We start from the raw sequence: 22,989 nt of genomic DNA, 5'->3' as shown, positions 1-22,989 counted from the left end.
AGTCCCCACCCCATCTGGGTGAGATCATCTGCTCCGCAGAACTGTGAGCGCATTTTCAGAGAGACACCTCCCATGCTCACACACAGCTCTGTGAAGCAGAAGGATCTCAACCAGAGGGGGGTGAGGAGACTCACTGACACACTTCTGTGGTTTCAGGAGTCTGCTCCCTGCGCTGTCAAACCTGTGAGGGAGATTACGTTGTGCACACTGGGGGTGGGGAGTTTGGGGGGCCTCTTATGATAACAGGAACTGCGCAAACTCAACCAGCTGATCGGCTACTGGGAGAAGGAATGGAGTAAATCCAGGAGGCACCAGGGAGCATACTTCAGAAGGTAAAAGCTTGGTATTTATTGAATGGAGCATAATTTTTAAAAAATGTATAACATAAAACCATTTACTTTCACATTTTCTGCTTGGTTAAAAGTATTCTTTATGGTGTCACAACCCCTTTAACACCTCTATATACCGATTATACAGTGGGTATGGAAAGTATTCAGACCCTTTTAAATTTTTCACTCTTTGTTTCATTGCAGCCATTTAGTAAATTCTAAAAAGTTCATTTTTTTTCTCATTAAAGTACACTCTGCACCCCGTCTTGACTGAAAAGAAACAAAAATGTAGAAATTTTTGCCAATTTATTAAAAAAGAAAAACTAAAATATCACATGGTCATAAGTATTCAGACCCTATGCTCAGTATTGAGTAGACCTCACAGCTCACAGTGCATGTCAGACCAAATAAGAATCATGAGCTCAAGGAAACTGCCCAAGGAGCTCAGAGACAGAATTGTGGCAAGGCACAGATCTGGCCAAGGTTACAAAAGAATTTCTGCATTACTCAAGGTTCCTAAGAGCACAGTGGCCTCCATAATTCTTAAATAGAAGAAGTTTGGGACCATCAGAAGTCTTCCTAGACTCGGCCGTCCAGCCAAACTGAGCAATCATGGGAGAAGAGTCTTAGTGAGAGAGGTAAAGAAAAACCCCAAGATCACTGTGGCTGAGCTCCAGAGATGCAGTAGGGGGATGAGAGAAAATTCCACAAAGTCAACTATCACTGCAGCCCCCCACCAGTTGGGCCTTTATGGCAATGGCCTGAGAGAAGCCTCTCCTCAGTGCAAGACATATGAAAGCCCGCATAGAGTTTGCTGAAAAACACATGAAGGACTCCCAGACTATGAGAAATAAGATTCACTCGTCTGATGAGACGAAGATAGAACTTTTTGGTGATAATTCTAAGCAGTATGTGTGGAGAAAATCAGGCACTGCTCGTCACCTGCCCAATACAATCCCAACAGTGAAACATGGTGGTGGCAGCATCATGCTATGGGGGTGTTTTTTAGCTGCAGGGACAGGACGATTGGTTGCAATTGAAGGAAGCATGAATGCGGCCAAGTACAGAGATATCCTGGATGAAAACCTCTTCCAGAGTGCTCTGGACCTTAGACTTGGCTGAAGGTTCACCTTCATACAAGACAATGACCCTAAGGACAAAGCTAAAATAACAAAGGAGTGGCTTCAGAACAACTCTGTGACCATTCTTGACTGGCCCAGCCAGAGCCCTGACCTAAACCAAATTAAGCATCTCTGGAGTGACCTGAAAATGGCTGTCCACCAACGTTCACCATCCAACCTGACGGAACTGGGGAGGATCTGCAAGGAAGAATGGCAGATGATCCCCAAACCCAGGTGTGAAAAACTTGTTGCATTATTCCCAAGAAAACTCATGGCTGTACTAGCTCAAAAGAGAGCTTCTACTCAATACAGAGCAAAGGGTCTGAATACTTATGACCATGTGATATTTCAGTTTTTCTTTTTTAATAAATTTACAAAAATGTCTACATTTCTGTTTTTTTCAGTCAAGATGGGGTGCAGAGTGTACTTTAATGAGAAAAAAATGAACTTTTTAGAATTTACCAAATGGCTGCAATGAAACAGAGTGAAAAATTTAAAGGGGTCTGAATACTTTCCGTACCCATTGTACATGATCACACCATTCACAATAGGTGATGTCACAGCTTACCTCCTCACCCTCCTTATACCATTGTATGGGGAGGGAGAATAAGTGAGCTGTGACATGCTGTGATCTCAGTAGAAAATACGTGTATACAAATCAATAGGGTCAGGAGTCAGGACGAGTATACTGCTGCTTATTTCCATGTGTCAAGTGTGAAAATAGCAAGATTTCGATTTTTCTTTTCAATATTGATTATCAATAGTTAAAAAAATAGTTATTTTTATATAAGAACCTGATATAAACATCAGGTTATTGTCCAGCACCATCTTTCACTTATCCTTCTGTATCTGTGCTCTCAATAAACCTCAAAGTAACTTTTTTTTTTACAGAAGTAAGGGCCTGCAAGCATTTCGATTTTCAAATGTGCATATGAAGGTTGCAGCTAGGAAAGGAAACTCTTACTGCATAGAAGGTCAAGAAATTCTTTATTTATAAACATTTAAAAATTATTTTTACACATATGAGCAAAAATGTGACAACATTCTGCAAACATAACCAGTGTCTAGATAATGTTACATTAAGAGCGTAAAATAAAAACATTGTAAAAAAAAAAAGAAACAAACAAAAGCATTATGCAATTAAATAGTTTATCTGCGATTAAATGAATAGAGTCTGCTAATTTTCCAGAAACAGCGCCTTTCTTGGCCATGACTGGTATTGCAGATCAGCTCCATTCACTTGAAAGAAGCTAAAGTGCGATAGCAGAGACAAGCGACAGGTAAGTGTGGCAATATTTCTGGAAATGATTGGTCTCTGATTAGATATGAGATTAGATAAAAAGAGTTTGCTGATTTTACAGAAACAATGTTGCACTTGACCATTTATCGATATGTCAAACATGATATGGACAGTTCTGGGTTTACACCAACTGCAGCATTAAACGACATGTTTTCTGATTGACGGTCACTTAATAGTCTGTTTAGACAGGCAGACCTGTCGTCAAATGTCCACCGAATGACCTGTAATAGATTGTTCAGTGCGCACAGGCTGCCATTGTTCTCGGCAGCGCAGGTCCTGCTTACACTGCTGCCGAGAAAGATGATCTTTTAAGCAAATAAAAAAAAAATTAATCTAATCTGACAAACAAGTATTTTACTTATTTGTTGTGTAATCAGCAGCCTGTATACACTGCAGGATTATTAGTGTTCCTGGGATAGAGAGAAAAACGAGGGTAGATTCCGGCACAACCGACTAGATACAAAATATTAGTTTATTGAATCAAGTTTAAAGTTCATTAAAAGCTAAAAACCTCAATACCTGACTTCTTTCTGGCGTACTAGGACACCCTTAGTCATAGGATAGCATGTGAGGTAAATAGGCAAGTATATATAGAAACAAAGATGGAACAAATAGATCGCATTGGAAAAATGCAGCTGTGTTCGTTCCCATATGTTAATACAATGGAAGGAAAGTACCACACCCATGTTAGTGCAATTAGAATTGCACCAGCAGGTTCGGCACCCACTGGTTTCTAATCACAGCAAGGATTCATCTATGTTACCAGTGTGAACAGCTCCAACCTTCCCCCTCTCCGCTACCTCCTTTTCTGTTCCTGGGATAATTGATCCAGTGTAAATGCCCCCCAGGGGCGGTGGTTCTTCTAGAAAATTTTCAGACCCTTTTGATCTAATCACAGACAACGCACATTTACAAGGAAGTCACGGACAATGGAATTGTTAATTACACAGTGATGTTGATTGGCGCAGGCTGAGCAAATCTGTCAAAAAAGATCTGACATCGGAAACAACATAAACCTGTCAGTAATAATACTCTGACAGGCACTGACTCGCAAATTTATGGACACATTTTATTGTTTTATTCCCACCTGAAAAATAATTGGCTGAAATGTGTTATTGTTATATAAATGATATCTCCGTTATAATGTCTGAGAACAAAATGGGCCCTAACGTAATTAGTGCAAAACGGTATCCGCCTAGAGCAAGCCAATTATAGAGATGAAGGCCAAGCTATTACTTACATCTCTCTCATCTCCCTCAGTGCTTATGATTTCATTATCAGTCCTATGTTACTGAACACAGAGTTGGACCTGTACTACTGTTTCTTTATTAGATTATACCCCAGGAGAACTAATTGTACCACTTTGATGCTGAAAGATAATATTGTAATGGTAATAAAAAAGTTATTGTATTAATTTTAATATATTTCTTTACCGGAAGCATCGTACTGTAGATGTCTCTGCTCTATCGTTATCATCTCAAGACCTGCTATTTTTCACACTTTAAAGTGAAATGCCACATTTTAATAATCATGTCATTTTCAATCTAAAATTTTGTACTAATTCATTTGATACATTTATTATTTTCAGTGTTGAAATCCATTTATTTTTATACAAAAATCCAAATCCTCTGTGTAGATACCGATAATTAATAATATTTGAGTTTCATACAACTGCCAGTAGAGGGAACTCATGAGCTCATTGCATTCTGTTTTATTGTTAAATTTAAAGGGAATCTGTCAGTAGGATCAACCCCCCCAAAGCCGTCTATATGGGCATGTAGGTCAAAGGAAGCTGAATAAAATGATACCTTGATATCTGTGATCCACTATCTTATCCCAGAGAAATCCACATTTTCTTATATGTAAATGAGCTGTTAAGATCTATGGGCCGGACATAGATCTCCCTGAAAAGCGACGTTACCAGTGTGAGACATGTTAGTCGCAAAAAGCATCAGAACTGAACTTTCTCTTCCTACAAACACATTAGCAGCTGCAGCTCTCACAGCTTTGCAGTATTACAACACTATTACAACCCTGTCTGCCTGTGAGATGGAAGCTGATAGGAGCCTGTAGATGTGTCAGGTATAATCACACACAGCTCTGCAGTGAGATCAGGAGAGGAGAGACCGTCCATCACACAACACACTGGTAATGCTTCAATATTTCCAATAATCTCTGGAGGCAGATACTCAGGGAGATCTGTGTCCAGCCCATAGATCTTAACAGCTCATTTTCATATAAGAAAAATGTGGATAATCTGGAATAAGACATCAGCTCACAGATATCAAGGTAGCATCTTATTCAGCTTCCTATGACCTACGTGCCCATATAGACGACTTAGTAGGGTTGATCCTACTGACAGATTCCCTTTAATGCATATGCAGTAGGCTCCTATGCGCCCTCTAGTGACAGCTACTGGCAGTCAAAACCTGACCAGTCAACTTTAATTTTATGCAGGAGATAAGGAGCTCTGTATTAGTAAAATGTAGCTCTCATATAAGCATAGATAAAGAAACTGATCGATACTGTATTTTTTACCTACCTAGATTAAAAAATGCTAAATAGTGTCCATGAGAAAAATCTTAGATGTGAGAAGGATATAAATTGTTTAACTATAATAATATTATTTTATGTAACAATTACATCTGAATAAAAATACGAAATTCCCAAGGAAAATGTTCTCATTCCAGGTATATCTGTATGTAAAATGTATTCTTATATTTATTTGTATTCCTTTCTATTAAAAATATCCACCTTGGAATTTATTTAAAGTAGATATTTATTTTATGTTATATAATCTTAAAAAGAAAAGATAAATAATAAATATATATAAATATTTCATATATATTTACTAAAATAAATTTGTCTTTATGTTAGTATACCAACCAACGGTGGAAGAGACATGATACTGTATGTGCAAATAAAAATAATAATAATAATCTTCATTATTACGCTTAATTGAAAAGAGTGTCCCTCTAGAGAAAATGTCAATTCTGTTTCTTACAAGGACGGCCCATCTGTTTCAATGTGCAGCATGTAATGCTTCGTCTTTCCTGTGGTGGTGCTGCAGAGCAGTGGAGCTGATTTCTAGGGGCCGCACGAGCCCCCTCTGATCAGACATTGATGACCTATCCTGAGGATAGGTCATCAATGATAAGGTAGTGGACAACCTCTTGAAGACTGATAGAATAAATTTTTATATATACATGACAATAAGCAAATGTGTGAATAAAGCACGATAGTGCAATCGTACTCCTATATACATCTATTTTAGCACAGACAGAGATGCACACACAACCCAAATGCCGTTGCAGCAACTGACAGACAAGTCCTATTCATAGAAAATGGCTCATACAAATTTACATATGTGTACAATTTCTTGATGCTCTTTCCAAATTATCGCACAGCTGGATCAAAGATTATTTATAATATTAACATAACAATCTCCAAAAAAAATTGAAAAAAATAAAATAAAATAAAAAACGAGAGAACACATTTACAACCTAAATAATAAAACTATGTTACTAGTAATACAATTGGAAAACATGAGAAAATGTAAAGTCAATATTTCTTCAGGCTTTTTCTGCGCCATTAATAAATGTTATTCTCTTTTCACAGTACCCAGGATTGTACCTGCAAAAGGGATAAAAGAAAAGTGGATTAGAAAAAATGAAACGAGCAGACATATTGCAAGAAAGTTTTTTTCCCTATTATATAATTATCAGTGGAATAAGCTAAAATGTACCATATTTTTCAGATTATAAGACGCACTTTTTCCCCGCCAAAATTTGGGAGGAAAAAAGGGGTGCGTCTTATAATGCGAAGGTACGGTATTTTATACCTGGGGGGCGAAGTCTGTGGAGCGGGGTCACAGATTCAGGAAGTTGGAGGTGGCTGTGGGCCCCCGTCCTCTCAGAAGGGTTGCTGATTCAGGAGGACTGGGGAGGTGGTGGGAGTGGGGCGATGCTGCGGGCTCTGTCCTCAGAAGAAGTCGGCGGTGAGCGGAGGTCCCCTTTCCTGTACATAGCCCTGGGGTGGGCTTTGGGAAAATGGCTGCCAGAGCATGCACAGATTGAGATCTCGGAAGACGATATCTCAGCAGACGAGATCTCAGTGGCCATTTTCCTGAAGCCCACCACAGGGCTAAGTACGGGAGAGGGGATCTCCGCTCACCGCTGACTTCTTCTGAGGGCGGCGCCCGCGGCATCGCCCCTCTCCCAACGCTGCCACCACCCCAGTCCTCCTGAGTCAAAGACCTTTCTGAGAGGATGGGGCCAGCAGCATCGCCCCACTCCTGCTGCAATCGTTGCTGATCTCTTGAAGCAGTGACCCTGGCTCCTGTGACTCCCACTCCACTGCCGCCGCCCCCCCAGGTAAAACAGATTATAAGGAGCACCATTTTATTTAAAAAAAAAAATTTCCCTATCTTCCACCTCAAAATTTGGAGTGTGTCTTATAATCCTGTTCATTTTATAATCCGCAAAATACGGTAACTGTCTTTTCAAGAGAACTTGCAGCAGAATATCTGTGTCTGCCTCTAGCTCCTCCTCCCTCCCCCCTTCATAGAATTTTATGACCACCAACTGTTATCTACTATCTCAATGATGGGAAAGTCTTCATCAGGGTTGGCCAACTGTCCAGAAATTCCGGGACAGTCCGTAAAAATAGGGACTTTTTTTGCTCTGTTTGTAAAAAATTATTTAGGCATCTGCGATTTTTTTTTTTTTAAGCTGAAGAACCTTATCCAAATTATTTTGAGCGTAATTATCATCATTATACAGTTCACAGTGACTGCAGATAATGTCTTCATATTAGAATAATGGCCTGTAGACCAATATCACTTATAATCATAATGATTTATTATTATTTTCTAATAAATTCATACAAAATATTGTCTGTTCGTGAGTTTTTGATAAGCTGTACAGGAAAAATAAAAACTCAAGTTGGCAACCCTGATCTTCATTCACTGAAGACAGAATTTACCTGTGAATTGTAAAACTTGAGAATGAAAGGAGTTACTGTAGATGAAGATTTCACTTTATAAGATATATTTTAAAGTTTTCTGTTTTTACCAGTTCTGTGATCAAGATTTATCATGGCAGAAAATTTTAACTGCTGGAATTAAAGTTATCTCAAATCTGGCAGTTGCAAAAGGACAGTTGTGTATTCCAGTATTCCAGCCATCCTTCACTGATGTTTCCATGGCAGTCCTCAGATTATTTTACCAATGCATTATTGTGCGCCATATACAGTAACTAAGACCCTTGATGTAGTGTTATACTTATAACCAAGACACAGGCAGCAGTAAAAATAACACTAACCCTAGATATTAAAGGTGTTTTCCCACAAATGAAAGTTCATTTTAATCAATAGATCTTGGGATAATAATAACTTAAACAATTGGATGTGTGTAAATAAAATGTTCCTGTGCTGAGATAATCTTATAAATGTGCCCCTGCTGTGTACTGTGTAATGGCTGTGTCTGACCGTACAGGAACATGGTCTGATCATACCACATCTCCTGGGCAGGGGAGAAGAAAAAAATCTGCAGGTTAATAGTGTTCTCAAGCTTCCTGGCGCTTGCACTTAGAGCCCCGCTGCTGGGAGGAATTAAACTTTATTCGTCCCAGCAGCCTCAGGCTTTCAGTCATAGGGGTGGGCTGGTGCGGCTTCAGTCAGTGCTCAGTACATAATGGGAGGCGGCTGTAACCGCGCCCCGACTCTGACAACAGAATCAGCATTAAGACCAGCTGTCAATCAGTGCCAGGGGCGTGGGAACAGCCACTGCTAACTATGCACTGAGTGGTGACTGAAGCAGCACCGGCCAACGCCTATAACTAAAAGCCCGAGGCTGCCGAGAGAAATGAAGTTCATTTCCTCCTGGCAATGGGGCTCTCAGCGTGAGAATCGGACAACTTGAGCACGCTACTAACCTGCATATTAAACCTATATCTGCAGGTTCATTTTGTTTTTTTTATATGATTTTCTCTTTAAAGGTTATGGGGATAGTTACAGGATCAAAAGAAGATAAGTATAAAAGCCATAAAATGCTGCTCAAAAGTAAACCTATGATTGACAACTAACCACCAAATGTCCCAGAGGCCACCACAGCACATAAAGAATGTATAATTTTAGATAACAACATCATCTGTGTTTGTCAATGAAAACAAAAACTCCTTGGTGTACAGAGCACATGAGACTATGTGACTACTTGAAGATGCTCATGCTCATAATAACACAGTCCGTCTCAATGCATTATACATAGGATAGGAATTATCAAAGTAAATGGATACACATCTACTATTCACATCTGCGAGTCACGACACACAATTACATTTTCTGATTCCCACTTCAATATGTTGCTATTTATCTGCTTCTCTAAATGGCAGGATGAGGCTTTTATCATTAAGGAGATTGGATTTCCAATTATCTGTGGTTGCCACAAAATGTAAAGGTCCTATGTTCATAATCTTGTTACATTCATATTATTTTATATTATTTGTTCTGCCATATTAATAGTATTGCAGGAGACAAATGAATTTCCCTATATAGCCAGATCAATTAGATAATGGGATTCAATAACATGGTTATGAAAATGACACCATTACAATTTTCACAATGTAGAGCTGTGAATGTCATTTTGTTTTTAAAAATAACCCGTCACTTGCTCACAAAATTGACTTAAATGCCTTGTAGAAATTCATGAGCTCCCCTGATTCGGACGCTTTTTTCCATTTTGCGATGCACTGCTCCATTATAAAGATATTTACATTTTTTGCTATTGGAGTGCAATATGTGAAATCTCTACTTGTAGTTCAACTGGGCATTTATTTAGATCTTTCACTGGGGGCCTGCGCTCTCACCCCTGCTTGTCAGCTGAACTGACACTTTAGCAGTCTCAGACGGGGACAAGCTGTGATTGGCACTGTCCGGGATGGAGGAATAAAAGCACATACCCCTAGAGAAGATTGAAGAATTGAGCTAGAAGCGGAGATTTCACATATTACACTCCCAAAATGAACAAATGTATCTCTGCAATAGAGCAACACAGAGTAAAACGGAAAAAAGCACAAGAATCCAGGGAGCTCAGGGATTTTTAAAGGTATTTAACAATTTTTTTTAGCAAGTGGCAAGTTAAAATTCACCAGCTAAAAAGTTTCAGCTACTTTCATACCTTAAAAATAATTTTTATTTATTAATAAAATGTATTATATACACTTATGTATATGTTAAAATAAGGGGACCCCCTTAGAGAACTCAAACAAAAGGCCAGAAGTTAGGTCAGGACAAAAAATAACAACATGGGAATGCAGACACAAATAATATGAATCACCAATTTATGACGCAACAATATACAGAACAAATAGTGTCATAAGTATTATAGTGTTCACTCAACCACAGCGATCCTGACAGCTCATTATAAAACTACTCTTACTGCTCAACCATATCGCCATTATACCTATCACGACAAGTCATGAATACAGGGCTCTTACCTATAAAGTGCCTCTGATAGCGTGACCCACCTGTGTACCACCCCAACTAGCGTTCACAAGACCATTTCCTCAGGGGGATCAGAAAAAGCCCAGATCTATAGTAGGCATATAGGCAACAGTGGTTTAATTTACATTTTAGTTTCAAAATAATTTAGCTCTCAGTGGTCGAAAAGGGGGATGTTCTCCAGCACCAAAATAAAGCAGTTAAAACTTGGCCTTTAACCATATAGGATAAAAAATGGCAGGATGTGCACATATTAACCCCTTCATGACATTTGACATAAGTTTACATCATATTCGGGAAGGGGTTTCCGCAAAATGACATAAATAATCATCATGGCGATCATGCAGGCACAGCAGCTGTGCCCGCACTCTCACGGGAGATCAAATTAAATGATAGCTGAGCTCCATTTGTCACAGCCAGGAGTGGTGCCCGCACTGCCCCTTCAATGTTGCGATCAATAGCAATCACAGTGTTTAGAAGGTTGGGAGAGGGAGGAGACTTCCCCATGTGATCAATACCCTCCTCAACATCATCAACAACATCATACTAGGAGCATGGTCTAAAAGGCATTCTATCAATGAAACACTGAGAGGTGTAATGCATTGCAATGCTGGTGCACTGGAAAGTATTATACCAGTGATCAGAGTAAAAGTGCCATAGAGGGACTAAGTTAAAAAAAAAAAGTTAAAAATATTGTAAACATATTTAAAAAAAATCATAAAGAACAAAAAAATACGTATATTTGTGTAAAAAAAAATACACATATTTGGTATCGCCACATCCGGAAGGATCAGATCTATAAAACTATCACACTATTTAACCCATTTAGCGAACACCGTCAAAAAATAAATAAAAAATTTGGGAAAAAATGATGGTTTTTCATCATACTGCCCAAAAAAGGTGGGATAGAACGCATGCAAAAAGTCAAATGTAAATAATGTTATTGCTGAAAACGACATCTTGTCCCCCAAAAAACAAAGTGCCATACAGCTACGTGAGCAGAGAAATAAAAAAACTATAGCTCTCAGAGTACAGCAAAAACAATTCTTTTTTTCTGTACAATAATTTCAAAACATAAAAAAATTATATAAATGTGGTATCGCTGTAATCATACTGACGGGAAGAATAAAGCTGCCTTATCACTTTTACCACATGGTGAACAGCATAAAAAAATTCCTGAATTGCTGGTTTTTGTTCTTTCTGCCTCCCAAAAATTGGAATAGAAAGAGATCAAAAAATGTCATGTGCCCGAAAATGGTACCAATAAAACATCAACTTGTCCTGCAAAAAACAAGCCCTGACAATAATATGACTCTGTTGGCAGAAATATGAAAAAATGATAGCTCTCAAAATATGGGCATGCAAAAAAGCATTTTTTAGTGTTTGATAGCAGCCAAACCTAAAAAAATAATATAAATCTAGTATCAATGTAAACGCACCGATTGAGCCGGTGAGCGGCGTAAAAAATAAAAGCAATTATTCACCTGCTGTTGATTTGTTCATTCTACCTCCCAAAGATTGCAGTATGGTTCGGCTCACATTTATCCTGTGCTCTACGCTGAGCACCGGGATTTCCGTGTAAATCTCTGAAATACATGCTGCAAACTGAATCCCTGGCGGAAGATTCCCTATAATGAGGCAAATGGAGGCACTGTGGACGCCAGCTGTCATGTGATCCATGGTGTCTGTCTTTTTAAGCATGCATAAAAGCACGATCCACCACAGTTTTGTGCAACTCTGAAAAGAAGGAAACCACAGAACAGGGCCAGACGAAGTACAGAGTAACTCTGCTGCCTCTTTATAGTGAATGGATTCCTTTGGGGTTTCATCTGAATCACGTCATTTGGAGATTTAGATGGAAACCCTGATGTAAGTGCTCAGCGTAGAGCGCAGGATAAATGTAATCCAAATATTATGTAAAATGTTCCCATAATAACTTCAACTCAATCCACAAAAAAAGCAAGTCCCCATTCAGGTCCGTCATCTGTTCATCATCTGAATTCTGTGCTCCCAAATCCAAATGCTCCCCTACATTCTGAGCCCCACAGTGTGCTTTAACCACAGTTAGCTTCCACATGTTTGGCATTTCTGTAGCAATGGGAGCCCACTTAATTTATGGAGTGCATGTCTCCTGAAGCACAAGCTGGGTACAATGTATGGGAACTGCAACGTACTGGGCACTACAATGGCAGATTTGCAATTTTCATTCGGAAACATCCACTTGAAGGGGGATTCTGCTCTTCTGGCATTTAGGGGCTCTGTATTTGGAGTCTACAAACTATTTTACGATAATTTGTTAAATACCGCTCCTTCCCTCTCAAGTCTCGTCGTATGGCTAAACAGTATTGTACAGCCACATATGGGACATTGCCACTTTCAGCAGAAATTGTGTGACAAATTCTGGTGACACTTTTACCCATTTCCCTGTGTGAAAATTTAATATCTGTGGATAACACAAAAATTTTGTGGTAGAAATGTAATTATATTTTCTTCACTGCCCAAATGGTATAAAATTCTGGGATACTGTTATGATCTGCAACAAGTACTAAGGAAAGAGAGGGGAAAGCTGTCCCTACAGTAAGACTAAGCTGAATCCCTACGATGTAGCGGGCTGCCTGTTTCTAGCGAACAGACCCGCCTTTGTCCTCGGCTAGTCTGAACGAAGACCTATAGCATAAGGGGAGGGGTCCCTAAAAGAACTAAGGACTGGGATGAAAAAGGGACACCTCCTAAGCAGGGAAGTTGTTGCAGAACACAAAAAGACAAACTGACAAAAAGGTACTAGAGGTCCCAGAAGGACCAAGCGAACTGACAGAGAAAGGCACCGAAGCACCTGGCTAGAGAAACAGTCAAACACTGAAGTCCAGCACAGCCTAAAGGGCGGAGCTGGAATATAAAGGCAGATGGTCATGTGACCGCAAAACACAAGATGGAAAAAACAAACAGCAGGGTTCTAACAGATACACCCATAGGGTCACTTAAGGGGGGGTTCTTCTAGTGGGTCATGGCATCCGCAAACGATAATAAAAAAATCTGTACTATAATATGCCTCTGTTTTCCTTCTGAGCTTTCCCCTTTGCCTGAAAAGTATTTCCCGATTACATGTAGAATATTGCACAACAATCTGTATATAGTATAGTATTTTATAAAATTCTGTGAGGCATATGTGGTGTCAATATGCTCATTGCACCCATAGATGAATTCATTGGGGGAATGTAGCTTGTAAAATGAGGTCACTTATGGGGGTTTTTGCTGTTCTGGGACCTCAGTGGCTGTGCCAATTTGACACGGCACCCTCAAGCCAGTCCAGCAAAATCTGAATTCCAATATAGCACTCCTTCCCTTCTGAGCTTTGTACTGTGCCTCAAAAGTAGTTTTTGACCACAGATGGGGTATTGGCGTAATCAGGAGAAATTGTGTAACAAAGTCTACCATTCATTTCCTCCTATTATCCCTTTTGAAAATTAAAACTTGGGGCCAAAGCAACATTTTAGTGGAAAAAAATGGTAATTTTCCAATAACTCAGCCCAATAGTATATAATTCTGTTAATCGATTGAGAATTAAAAATGCTCACTAGATGAATTCCTCAAGAGGTGTAGTTTCTAAAATGAGGTCACTTGTGGGGGTTTCTGCTGTTTTGGTATGTCAGGGGCTCTTCAAATGTGACATGCCGTCCGCTATCTATTCCAGCCAAAATTCCGCTCCAGAATTCAATTGGCTCTCCTTTCCTTCCAAGCCCTGCCGTGCGCCCAAACAGTAGTTTTCCCCTACATATAGGGTATCGACGTACTCAGGAGAAATTGCACAACGAATTCTATGGTCCATTTTCTCCTGCTATTCTTGTCAAAATAAAAAATTTGGGGCAAAACCAACATTTTTGTGTGAAAAATTATTTTTTTCATTTTTACTGCTCAACATTATAAAATTATGTGAAGCACCTGAGGAATCAAGTTGCTCATCACTCATCTAAATAAATTTCTTGAATGGTGTAATTATCAAAATAGTGTCCCTTTGGGGTGTTTTCTGTCACATATGCCCTTCAAAGTCACTTTAAATGTGCTGTGGTCCCTAAAGAAATTGGTAATGTAAATTTTGTTGGACAAATGAAAAATTGCTGATAATTTTTTAACCCTAACTTCCTAACTAAAAAAAAGGTATGTTTCAAAATGATGCTGATGTAAAGTTGACACGTGGTAAATGTTACTTAGTATCTATTTTGTGTGGTATAACTATTTGGCTTAAAGGCATAAAAATTTGAAGTTTGAAAATTAAGAAATTTTCAATTTTTTTGCTACAATTTTTATATTTTCATAAATAAACGCAAATCATATTGACCAAGGTTTATCAACTTGAAGTACAATATGTCATGAAAAAACATTCTCAGAATAATTGGGATCCGTTGAAGCGTTCCAGAGTTATTACCTCATAAAGTGACACTGAATTACAGAATTGTAAAATTTGGCCTGGTCAGGAAGGTGAAAACAGACTTGTAAGCGAAGGGGTTAAAAAACCCCAACATAAATCCTTACGCTTTTCAGGTAGAAAAATCCTTAATCATAGCTAGGTTTTTCTACTCATAATGCTTAAGGTTTTTTAATATGTGCACGTTCTGCCAATTTTTTCTTCCTATATGATTAAAGGTTAAGTTTTAACTACTCTCCTTTGGTGCTGGAGAACATCCCCTTTTGGACCATTTATGTAACCTGGAAGCCAGACCAGGGGATACTCCGTTCACCACACCCAGACCATGGACTATCTACGCTGGAAGTTTCCTGGGATACTTATCACTAACATAGGAGTAGTGAGCTGAATTGACACTTTTTTTTCTATTGTTAGCAAAATAATTTAGCATGTGTTTTTGGCTAAAAATTATTTTTGCAATTAGACTTTATTACAATTTTTCCCTGTTCACCTTCTATAACCTCCGTGCTATACTTTCTAGTGCTGGCTGCAGAAAGAGGTAATTGAGAATACATCAGTGAGCTCATACTGACAGAAGGGTAGCCCTTATCTTTTATTATTCTGAGCTCCTCTCAGATGGTATATGATGGTATAAAAGTCAAATTGAACTTTGTGTTCATAATTCAAATGAGAGCCCAGAAGAACAAAGATAAGAGTTATAAATTCTATTGCCAGAATGAGATCACTGACAAATGCTCAGTTGACTCATTCTGTAGCCTGTAATAGTCAGTGCAAAACAGAGGCTATAGCAGGAAAACGGTTTAAACTTTTCAGTGAGAATCCAATTGCAAAAAATATTTTTGCCCTCAAAAGATGTTCATACCCTTTAAATTGTTGAATTGCATTTACAGTTCAGGTTTTTGCAGATTCCAACCAATTCTCAATGACAGATAATATATGAAAAATCTACACTTGAGCCCATATTTCTTTACACAGGAGTAATATACATCTAAACATCAAGGATTATTATGTAAGACGTACCAGGAATCTGAATTCAGTTACTTGTATCTTCAATGTCTGATACATGATTTTCCATCTAAAGTAGCAGAAAATAAAGGCAAAAAGTAGCATGAGCCTGGACTAAGAAAATCTATTACATGTAGCATATAAAAGAAAAAGTAGAAAATACAGCGCTGCGCAGTTGTCGTCACGCTCTGCATACAACACATACCAGAAACTAACACTCAGGACATTTTAATAGAAATCATGTTATAATTACATATAGAATTGATCTATAGAAATAGTTGAGTAATTCCTGTATATAAAACTTTGCATTATTTATTTTAAAATGATCATTTGTTACAGACTCCAGTCCACAACTACATTTACTATTCACAAGCCTGCAGAGCTGAAATCTCCCAGCATTCCTTGTATCAGTGTCTTGCAGAGATTGGTATGGTTTTTTGCATTCTGTAGAGTTAGCATTCACACCAGGCACTGTACACTGATCTGATACTGGAGTAACTAATGGTCTCACTACATTATTGTTAAGTGGACGGTTGCAAACAACTTTATTAATAATGGAAAGCAACCGAACCCGGGGTCCACGATGAAGCCTGGAAGACTGCGGCCGAACACCTTCCGGGTAAGAAGGTAAAACAACCAATTAATACATAAATCCCTCCAGTGTTACTGCACACCGGGATGGGAAAAGGGATTCGCACTATATCCGTTAACTGCACGAGAGATGTGCAACAAATAATGTAGCCGTAGCCCTGTTAACTGCACAGAGGCTACGCAGCAGGTGCTAGGACGTGTGTGTGACTCATGCCGGCGTATACGTGCTCCCAGCCGGTGTGCTACCGGACTGCGGAGTAACTCTCCATGTGGCTAACAGGCGGTGCCAGGAATGCGGAGTCCGCAGTCTGCTCGGGGTGTATAGCGACCGCCTAGTCAGAGCCAGACTGTCAAACGGAACTACCTGCCTCCCTCCAGCTAAGACTGCCTATCCCCAGCTAAACCTGCCTGTCCGAAGCTAGAGCAGCAAGAGAGCATGTGGAGCTCAAACAGACAAGCGTCCACACATGAACACAACCATAGCTCAATGATCAGAGCACACCGCCATGTTTGTGGGCGTGCTATATAAAGACTAAGCCCTGCCCACCATCGCATTATTGGTCGCGCTACTGATGATGTCACCCACGGCCAATCAGGCGGTGCCAGGTCACCGGATCAGTTGACACCAAACCACCAATCACGGTCCGCCATGTCACGGGCATGCTCAGTGCGGTCCATCCTGGACTTAGGCTGTAGCAGCCCTTGTTCCCCTCCGCAACCTATGCTTAACACTACTAGGAACAAGGACCTGAGAGACAGCCTGTACTTCTTGTGCACTTGCTAGGTGTTGGGACTGCCGGTGATGCTAAGCAGCATCTCCCCTGGCTGGACCAGAATGGGATACCACAGATGATTCTGACCCAATTTCAGGTCCAGCAACTGCCTAACACATTATAGCATGTGTGAACTGTGAGAGCAGATCTAGAGTATAATACAAGCTGTGACTCTGGATTGATATAGGGTAAGTGATACAGCATAGTATATTGGCAAAGTAACTCAACTTTTTATTATACATAAGATTTAGGTCCTGTCCCCACTGGATACACCCTGTAGTGGTGGGTTGACTTTTACGCTTTTTTGATCAATACAGAGTTAACTAAGTACCCCATGTTATTTATATGTACTATTATTATTCCCTTACTACAGGGTATTTTCTTTTTTTGTTTTTATCTTAGGTTCTGTCTGTTAAATGGCCACAGTGTGAATGGACACCCATGCATTGCACTTCTACCAACATATGCTCCAGTTCACTTTTTCGTTTTGTTTTAGTTTTTTTGTACTTTGTGCAAACAGTGGCGTGGCTCCCCCCTTTTTAGGCTGATCATTTTCTTTATATAGCTTTCCACAGGCGGGTGTCTGAACAGTCGGGACCCAGGTCTTTCTCTGCTCTTATCTATTTTGACATCTGCTGACACAGTGAGGAGAACTACAAGAGCCATGGACCGTCTCAATTTGGGACACCTTGTTGTGGTGAGACGGCTTTTATGATTTTTTGATCAAAAAAGTGTTAACTAAGTATCCTATGCTATTTACATGCATTATTACTATTTATTCATTTACTTACTACAGGGTATTTACTAATTTTGCTTTTTATCTTAGTTTTTTTTTTATTATAGATAGATGGAAATGTTAGATTTAAAATAGTGTAAAAATAGACATACCCTTAATGGGGTTGTTTCACAACCCTCCAGCCCAAGTCCCAAATTTCCACATTCTGTACATTGCTAATGCGTAGACACCATACCCATTGCTCTGATTTTGATCTTAAGTACTGCTGTTCCTAAGTGCGGCAGTTCAATACCAGGGTGTCCAAAATGGCACGAATGTAATGGAAAATTTGAACTACACCTTCTCTCATCTCGACTGCTGCCCCTCCACTGTTATTAGCAGGGATGAATTCAGTGCTAAAGCTATCAACCACGGTGGATGTATGGTTTAACAGGAATGGAAAGAAGAAGGGAAGGACATATACTTATTTCTTCCACATTTGACTTCAAAGTGAGACTGTTAGAGGCAGATGATGGCTGAATATCACAGCCATCATCTGCTGCGAAAAATGTGGGCTCAGTTTCTGAGCCTACATCAAAGTCGGGGAGCAGGCATATGATGAAACTGTACATCATGTGTCAGTAAAGGGTTAAATGAGGCTGTAGATCTGAAACCTCCGTCACTCCAGCACTATTCCCCGCACAGTGCCGTCTCCTCCACATTGTCTTACGGCTCCTTTGTCTGAAGTCACACAGCATAGAGGCCATCAGCCAAGCAGGAGGAGGCGGCGCTGGGCGGGGAATAGAGCTGGAATGACAGAGGTTCAGATCTACAAATAGCTCTTCAGCCTCATTTACATATCAATTCAAACACTGATTTCTCAGTAACAGAGGAAAGGATTATAATCAGCTCTAGGTAGCAGAATACGCTTTGGTTTATACTGGCACTTGCACTTTATTTCTATTATCATTGATATTTCTGCATTGAGATCGATACTTGGGCATTGTATCAGCCCTTTACATGTATACGTTTTTAAAAATATCTCTGCATGATTACGGTATGCTACAACAGGGTAATCCTTGCTTATTTTTAATCGACTAAAATTTTAAATATGAATTTTCAATAAAGAATGTATATTTTAACGATATGTGCCTTCTTAACCTGAGATTGAATGTCAGAGGTAGGGATTTTGACTTCAGTTATGAAGGTTTATGCATAGCATGTTATTGTGACCATTGTGTTTAGTAATATGTGCACACATTGTCTTTTTCAGGCGGTTACGCTGTGTAACTCAAACTAAAACAATGCTTAAAAGGATGAATATATGCACTGCAATGTAAAAACAACTTGCTGTTCATATGTTTAGTCTTTTGAGCTTCTTTTACTGTAAAGGGACTCTGTCACCACATTTGACCTATCTAAGCTATTAATATGGACATACAGGTTATAGACTGCTGAGGACAGTGATCCCTGTATGTCTGATATCAGATGTATTGTTGTGGATAAAACATCTTTTATCACTTTATATAAATGATCTCTTCCAGGCTCTGTGGAGGACGCTGTATGGAAGATAACGCTGCCTCCAGAGATTATTATACATGAAGGGAGGCAACTCTCAACTCCAGCCTCCATCTCATAGGCAGACAGGGTGGTAATAATGGTACAATCCAGCAGAGCTCAGAGAGCTTACAAGAAGACAAATGTAATTTCTCCTGTTCTGTGTTAGTTCCTTGTCTCACACTGGTAACTCCCCCTTTTATTTAAAATAATTTCTGGAGGCGGATTTATCTTCCAGGCAACACCCACCCCATAGCCTGGAAGAGGTAATTTCTCTGGAATAAGACATTAGATCGCCGATATGAAGGTATAATTTTATTCAGCTTCCTATGACCTGCATGCCCATATACACAGCTTAGAAGGGTTGATCCTACTGACAGATGCCCTTTAACCACTTAAAGGAATCTGTTGGCAGGTTTTTGCCATGATATCTGAGGCAGCATAATGTAGCAGTTGAAACACAGATTTCAGGTATGTCTTATTTATTAGGCTGTGTGCTGTTGTTTCCATACAATGAAAGTTTTATCACAAGGAGCTTATCAGTGCTTGGACCACAATGCACGTGAGCATGGTCTGATCCCACCCCCTCCTCTGATTGGCAGCTCACTGTCAATGGACAATGTACACAGAAAGCTCTGTTATGGGTGGTATTGGCTTTCTGAGCTCTGCTACATGCAACATCTAAAAACTCTGTTTGTGTAACAACTGCTGCACCCAGTAAACTAAGTGACACATCATTGGAATCAGGGTCTCTTTTCCAACATTATGCTGCTCGCACATAAAACAGCAAAAATCTGGTGACAGATTGAAGCGGACTCAGGTACCTGCCTCTAACAGCCATGATAAGAGCTAGCACTGATTCCTGCTTTTTAAGTAGCATCTAACCCTTTTGTCTTTTTCTCCTCTGGTTCCAAGAGCCATAACTTTTTTTTATTTTTCCATCAACATAGCTAAATGAGAGTTTGTTTTTTTCTGGGACAAGTTGTAGATTATTGAATGATGCCATTTATTTTACCATATAATGCACTGAAAAAGGAGAAAAAAAATCCAAGTAAGGTGAAATGGTGAAAGAAATGCAATTTTGCTATTATTTTTCAAGGTTTTTCTTTTACATGAAAGAGTATGTTACAAAATTAATACAATTTTACAGATCAGTACAATTGCGGCAATCCAAAAATTATAAGGATGAATTTTTAAAAAAATAAGTGTTTGTGTCATCATTTTCTGAGACCTGTAACTTTATTTTTCCGTTGATGTAGCTATGTGAGGACTTGTTTTTTCACGTACTGAGCTGTAGTTATCATTGATACCCTTTTAAGATACATATGATAGTTTGTTCACTATTTCTATTTGCATTTTTTGAAGGGAGGGGCGTGGCAATCAAAAAATAGCAATTCGGGCATTTCACTTTTTCTTTTCTGTATTTACTTTACTGTTTAAAAAAATTTAATATTTTGATAGATCAGACTTGTACGGATACAACAATACCAAATATGTAAATTTTTTTACTACTTTTTTATGTTTACCTTCTTTTCATTACAGTATTGTTATATATAATGCAATAGATATTCTCTTACGATGCCGAACCGAGCACGGGGTGCTGATGATTTGCCAAGGAAGTGGGGAGTCTGCTGAAGGACTCCATTGTTGCCATCTTGATGCTCCTTTGAACTAGGATTCATAGGTGACCATTATTTTCACTATATAATGCAGTACTAAAGTCCCTGATGGGGACTAAAAATACACATTTTCTCCATTCAAAAATAAAGAAATAAAAAAATAAGCAGATTAGCATTGCCTTGTTCATAAAAGTCCAATCTATCAAAATATAAAAATATTTATCCATTATGGCAAATGCTACAAAGAACAAAAAACAATAAATGCCCAAATTGCCATTTTTAAATAATTTTATGTACCCCCAAATGGCACAAATGTAAAAAACAAGCCATCACAGCTCCATCGATGGCAAAATAAAAAAAAAGTTATACTCGTCAGAAAATGGGAACACGAACCATTTTTTTAACAAAATTCTTAATTTTTTTTCACTAGTTAAATAAAAAGAAATTTACTATACAAGTTTGATATCGCTACAACTGTACTGAACTGGAGAAACATTTTGCCAGGTCATTTTTACCGAATGCTATAAAAGTAAAACAAAAAACCCAATGGTGAATTTGTGTTTTTTTTCACTATTTCACCGCATCTGATTTTTTTTCCTGTTTTCGGTACGTTACAAGTAGTGTTGAGCCACCCCCGTAGTGTTCGAGTTCGGTTCGGTTCGTCGAACACCCGTGTGTTCGCCGAACTGTTCGTCGAACTGTTCGTCGAACACCTTCGAACACCGTTAAAACCAATGGCAGGCAAACAAAAACACATAGAAACACATAGAAAACACCTTCAAAGGTGTCCAAAAGCTGACAAACTGCTCAGAAGACACAACTAGCACATGGAAAAGTGACAAGTACATATAGTCATGCGAAAAGAATAGAGGTGGAGGAGTAAAAGGAGGGGGAGACACAGATATAGGCATGTCATGCCCTTCTAAAATCCAAAAAGTGAGAAGCCGACACGTTCAGTCTGCTCCTGCCCATGCCACCTCCGTGTCGCCGGGTTTGTGCCAGAGCCGCGGTGAACCCTGACGGCCAGCCCCCCTCTCCCAATACTGGTGCCTGTCCGCTGGTGGGTCGAGCGAGCCCCCCTGTGGTGGAGGCAGCTCTAAGCTTTTTAATTTAAATTGTCTCTCTAATTTGAATAAATACACTTTAAATCCATTTACAAGGATCTATTGGAGGGCAAGTCTCATGCCAGCAGCCGCGTAATTCCAGCTCCAGTAGCGTCCACTAAAGCTGCTGCAGTTAAAAAGCTTTTATAAGGATCGAGCTCGGCTGTCCACCACAAGGCATCCTACTGCCAGTCCGAGCCCTTATGCCTTGGGGTGCCTCCTGATGCTCTTCACTGAGTATCCCGTGGTCCCGAAGCATTTCCTTTGAAAAAATGAAGTGTCCAAACTACAGGTGGTGTAGCTTGCTTAACAGCCGGGATAATCCGCTGACTAGCAGACCCTGCTACTAGGCACAAAGTATTTCCTGGGCTAGATACAGTTAAAAATTTGTAATTAGATACTCTCGTTGGATGCTGAGAAAGCATTCCATAGAGTCTCCTGGCACGCCATATATGATTCTCTTAAAAAGCTTGGGGTAGGGGACCCTTTTATAGCCAAAATCACGGCCCTGTATCGCAATACGTCACCTAGGCTGAAGATAAATGGAACTGTAGCACCCTGAGGGCTCGGTTGCTACAGAGGTATTGCACCTCACCCAGAGGTGTGATATCTCACTCTCAGGTAAGGATGTAGTGTGGATCAGGACCCGACACCTGCATGCATTACACCACATTGCCGTGGGGCAGGGCGACCAATATGCCCCTGAGATGGGCACGACAGTCCCTGTCCCTGGCTGGAGTGGGGGGAGGGAACACTGAGGAAGGGGAACCCTGTAGTGCAGGAGCAGGGAGGAAGCAGTTCCTGGGTGCATTGAGAAGGGAGTATAAAAGGTGGGCACCATCTTAGTTCAGTGCAGAGAAGTCGGAGCAGAAGTGGCAGGGAGCAGGGACTCTGCATGAGCTCTGCTCCGGAGGCGGGCCTAGTAACAGAGGCCCAGGCCTGGAAGAGGGAGAAGG

General features: G+C 39.7%; 1 protein-coding gene across 5 annotated transcripts in view; it reads right to left on the bottom strand.

The window, feature by feature from the left end:
* Nucleotides 1-2,420: 2,420 nt before the first annotated feature.
* RALYL (RALY RNA binding protein like) overlaps nt 2,421-22,989 on the bottom strand; it is an 897,462-nt gene continuing 876,893 nt past the window's right edge. For 4 of the 5 annotated variants that reach the window (XM_073679515.1, XM_073679512.1, XM_073679513.1 and 1 more), the window contains 2 exons: nt 15,691-15,745; nt 2,421-6,383 (listed from right to left, as the gene is read on the bottom strand). In XM_073679515.1, coding sequence (XP_073535616.1) covers nt 15,704-15,745 — 42 coding nt within the window. In that variant the 3' untranslated portion in view covers nt 2,421-6,383; nt 15,691-15,703. The remainder of the gene's footprint in view (nt 6,384-15,690; nt 15,746-22,989) is intronic. The other variant, XM_073679514.1, reaches the window with a different exon arrangement.

The sequence above is a fragment of the Phyllobates terribilis genome, unplaced genomic scaffold (genome assembly GCF_046119375.1).
Source record: "Phyllobates terribilis strain yellow unplaced genomic scaffold, ASM4611937v1 Scaffold_4__5_contigs__length_816908805, whole genome shotgun sequence".
NCBI classification, from domain to species: Eukaryota; Metazoa; Chordata; class Amphibia; order Anura; family Dendrobatidae; genus Phyllobates; species Phyllobates terribilis.
Note: the sequence above shows the minus strand (reverse complement) of the source record. Positions and strands in the feature narration are given on the sequence as shown.